The sequence below is a fragment of the Otolemur garnettii genome, unplaced genomic scaffold (genome assembly GCF_000181295.1).
Source record: "Otolemur garnettii isolate 467f Iridium unplaced genomic scaffold, OtoGar3 scaffold00001, whole genome shotgun sequence".
Lineage (NCBI taxonomy): Eukaryota > Metazoa > Chordata > Mammalia > Primates > Galagidae > Otolemur > Otolemur garnettii.
In genome coordinates, this window is record NW_003852396.1 from 27,875,424 (window position 1) to 27,879,790 (window position 4,367).

The following is a 4,367-nucleotide window of genomic DNA, read 5'->3' on the forward strand; positions in this document are numbered from 1 at the left end:
AAAAAAAAAAAAGAAGTTAAAAATAAAATACCATTTATAATCACTCAAAATAGAAATATGCATAAATCTAACAAAACATGCATACCATCTATATACTGTAAACTAAAAAATGCTGATGAAAAAAGTCAAAGAAAACCTAAGTAAGTGGTGAGATATACCATGTTCATGGACAGGAAGGCTCAGTGTAGCAAATATGTCAATTTTCCCCAAATTGATGTACTAATTAAGTGCAATTCCTATCAAAATATCAATAAGGTATTTTAAGATATAAAAATAATTCTAAAATTTATATGGAAAGGCAAAGGAATTATAATAACAAACAATTTAGAGGAAAAATATAAAGTGGAAGGTATCAGTCTATCTGATTTCAACATTTATGATTAATATAGTTATAGCAAACAAGACTATGTGGAAAAGGCTGAGTACCATTTATCCCTCATATGAAATGCCCAAGCCCAGAAGAATGTTTTGGATTTTGGATTTTTTCAAATTTTTGAATTATATGCATATACACAATGAGATATTTTGGAGATGGGACCCAAGTCTAAACATGAAATTCATATACCTTTCACATACACCTTATGCACATAGCCTGAAGATAATTTCATACACTGTTAATAATTTTGTGTATGAAACAAAGTTTATATAAATTGAACCATCAGAAAGCAAAGGTATCACTATTTCAGCCACCCAAGTGGATAATCTGTGATTGTTTGGCATTGCTATCATTCCTCACACTGAATTTATATGCTACCAATAAGCAGTAATTTTCTTACAATGATTCACACGTAAGTACTTAACAATGGCAATGTTATACCATTAACAATGGCAATGACATACCATTAATACAGTGAAAAATAAGTGTGTTCAAGGAAACTACACGGCACAGTAGCATCACCAGAATACCTTTTCCAGCTGTAAAACAATCAACAGTCAACATCAGGCTTTTAATCTCCACCTACAAAGCTGCATTTTGATTAAAAGGTTACTGCACAGTGCATTTTATTTATTGTTTGTGAGAAGAAACATCAAAAGCACTTGAGGGACCAGGAAGTGGGTCTTCTAGGGATGAGGCGGCATTCTGCTGGACAGTTTTTTCCAATGTTCCTTCCAGAGTCATCTGCCTCATTAACAGTGATTTCTGTCTAAGAAGTCTCTCTTTGATTTTATAGACTGACATGATTTCTTGTTTTGTTATGAATGCATGCTGTTCTAGTCCTTCAAGAAGTCCATCACACATTTTCACCATGGCACCTATAGGCAATTTTTCTGTAGTGTTAACACCATCTTTATCATCATAATCACCTTGATTCAGAACCATTTTACCATAAGTCAATGAGGGAACAACTGGAGCTGCATTATCTATGTTAAAAACTTCTTTGATATCCACCTTTTCCACCTCATTGACAGACTCTGAATGTATATTTTTTGCACGTGTTAGGTCAGACTTTTTCTCATTTGACATACAGAATTTTTCAAAGTCACCACCTTGTTCATCATCACTGAACTCATTAATGAATCTCTCTGTGGCACAATCAGAAGCTTTATCACCACAAATCTTTAAAAACTTAATGCCATGTCTTTTCTTAAATTTCTGCAACCAGCCTGTTGAATATGTACAGTTCCCTTCAATTTTCAGTTCATTGTGATAGATCTTTGCTTGTTTCATTATCAGCATACCATTAAGAGGCTTGTGTTCACTGCGTTGCTGCCGGATCCACTCTTTCAATACACGATCGAGAGCTTCATTTTTAGCCTTATGCAATGTTTTCCTATTTTTCATTAACTTTTGTTCCTCACTTTCAGCATAGAACTTCAGCAGTTTATGCTTCTGTTTCTTCAGGTCATATATGGTAGTCATTCCAACACCATACTCTTCTGTAAGATGCTTCACACTTACACCACTGTCTAGTTTCTCTAACAGCTTTACTTTCTGGGCTATAGATAAACATAAATGCTTCCTCTTTTTCTTATCATTGTTATCTATAGGGGGATCTGCAGGCCTTTTCAACATTTTCAACAATATCTTTACATCTCAAAACATAAAATAAGCAAAATAACACAGTGAGTTAATGCACATAGGCCTTGGGCTGCTGTTAGCACATACAGCCTGCACACGCGCCATTTTATTACCCTCTGTGGGTGTGCTTGCATGGAGGAATCCGGGCATGTATATAAAACATATATCACAGTTGAAAGCAGATAGGAAGATCTTTTGTCCCTCAATGTCAGTGAATAAATTGTGTGTTATACACCTACATTTTGACTGCAATCTGTCCCAAGAGGTCAGGTGTGAAATTTTCCACTTTTGGAATGCTGTGGCTCAAAAAGTTCAAGATTTTGTAGCATTGCAGATTTCAGATTTCCAAATTAGGATGGTCAACCTGTATTGGTAGAGGTATAAGCACATAGATCAATATAATAGAATAGAAAACCCTGAAATAAGATCACATAAATTCATACAACTGGTTTTGATAAAAGTATAAAAATAATTCAACAGAGGAAACACAGCCTTTTGAGCAAATGGTGCCAAAGTAATGGGAAATAGGCGAAAAAAAAAAAAAGAATAGAAGAACAACAACTATAACCGAAGTTTCACACCTAATTCAAATTTAACTCTGGACACAAACAGACCTTTTTCCCAAGAAGACAGATGAATGGCCAACAAACTCATGAAAAAATGCTAATCATCCCTAATCATCAGAGAAATGTAAATCAAAACCACTTTGAGATATCACATAACGCTAGTAGGAAGAGCCCACATCACAAGATCCCAAAGCTGCAGATACTGGCTCGGCGCCTATAGCTCAACCGGCTAAGGCGCCAGCCACGTACACCTAAGGTGGCAGGTTCGAATCCCCAACCTGGACCCGCCAAAACAACAATGACAGCTGCAACCAAAAAATAGCCAGGCGTTGTGGCAGGCGCCTGTGGTCCCAGCTACTTGGGAGGCAGAGGCAAGAGACTCGCTTGAGCCCAGGAGTTGGAGGTTGCTGTGAGCTGTAATGTCACGGCACTCTACCCAGGGGGACAGCTTGAGGCTCTGTCTCAAAAAAAAAAAAAAACAAAAAAAAAAAAGCTGCAGATGCTGGCACGGGTGTGGAGAGAGGGTTACACTTATTCACTGTTGGTGGGATTGCATACGGGTACAGCACTTTTGGAAGAAGGATGAAAAATCTTCATAGAAAAATAGACCTCCCATTTGATCCCATAATCCCACTACTAGTATCCACCCAAAAGAAAAAAATCATTTTACCATAAGGACATTTGCACTCAAATGTTCATAGCAACTCAATTCACAATTGCAAAGATGTGGAAATAACACAAATATTCATCAACTCATGAATGGATTAATAAACTGTGGTACTATACTATACTATAGAATACTATTCAGCCATAAAAAAGTTGGAGATTTTGTCTCTTCTGTAGTTATCTGGATGGATTTGGAGAATATTCTCCTAAGTAAAATATCTAAAGAATGGAAAAGCAACCATCCCAACAACTCAGTATTAATCCGAAAATAGGAGACCAACAGCTGTAGGTCTACTACACAATTAAATTCAAGAAGGCGGGAAGAAGAGTGGATGCGGTTAATTCCCACCTATTAAGAGGATCAAAATACAGGCCACAGACTGGGGAAAAGCTATTTATAACCACATAGCTGACAAAGGACAACAATCTAGAATAGATGGGGGAAAGGAGAGGGGTTCAGTAAGTTTCCATTTAAAGGTACAATGTAGGGGTATATGACACACTTCCTGGGTGAAGGACTCAACTGTAACTTGGGCTTTACCTTACAAATGCAACAAGGTAACCGAATCATATGCACGACATATTAATTTGAAATTTTAAAATGTTTTAAAAATTTAAAAAATACACAAAGTAGCCTCAAAACTCAACCATTAAAATAAAACAACAGAAAATGGGCAAAAGACATGTACAGACATTTCACTGATAATATACAAATAGAAAATAAGCAGAGAAAAAGATATTCAACACTATTCACCTTTAGGGAAGTACACATTAAAATCACAAGATACCACCACACATTTATCAGAATGGCTAAAATAAAAAGTAGTGACAATACCAAATTCTGGTGAGGATGCAGAGAAACTGATCACTCATATGTTGCTGCTAAGTATCTAAAGTATTTACAGCCATCCCACAGAACATTTTGGAAGTTTCTTTAAAAACTAAACATGCAGCTCGGCACCTGTGGCTTAAGTGGCTAAGGCGCCAGCCACATACACCTAAGGTGGCGGGTTCGACTCCAGCCCAGGCCCACCAAACAATGACAACTGCAACCAAAAAATAGCCGGGTGTTGTGGCAGGCGCCTGTGGTCCCAGCTACTTGGGAGGCTGAGGCA

The 4,367-nt window shown here is 37.0% G+C and overlaps 1 protein-coding gene across 1 annotated transcript in view; it reads right to left on the minus strand.

Moving 5' to 3' along the window:
* Nucleotides 1–996: 996 nt before the first annotated feature.
* The window catches only part of LOC111723549, a 5,347-nt gene continuing 1,976 nt past the window's right edge, over nucleotides 997–4,367 (minus strand). The window contains exon 3 of the mRNA XM_023510272.1: nucleotides 997–2,384. Coding sequence (XP_023366040.1) covers nucleotides 1,007–2,014 — 1,008 coding nt within the window. The 5' untranslated portion in view covers nucleotides 2,015–2,384 and the 3' untranslated portion in view covers nucleotides 997–1,006. The remainder of the gene's footprint in view (nucleotides 2,385–4,367) is intronic.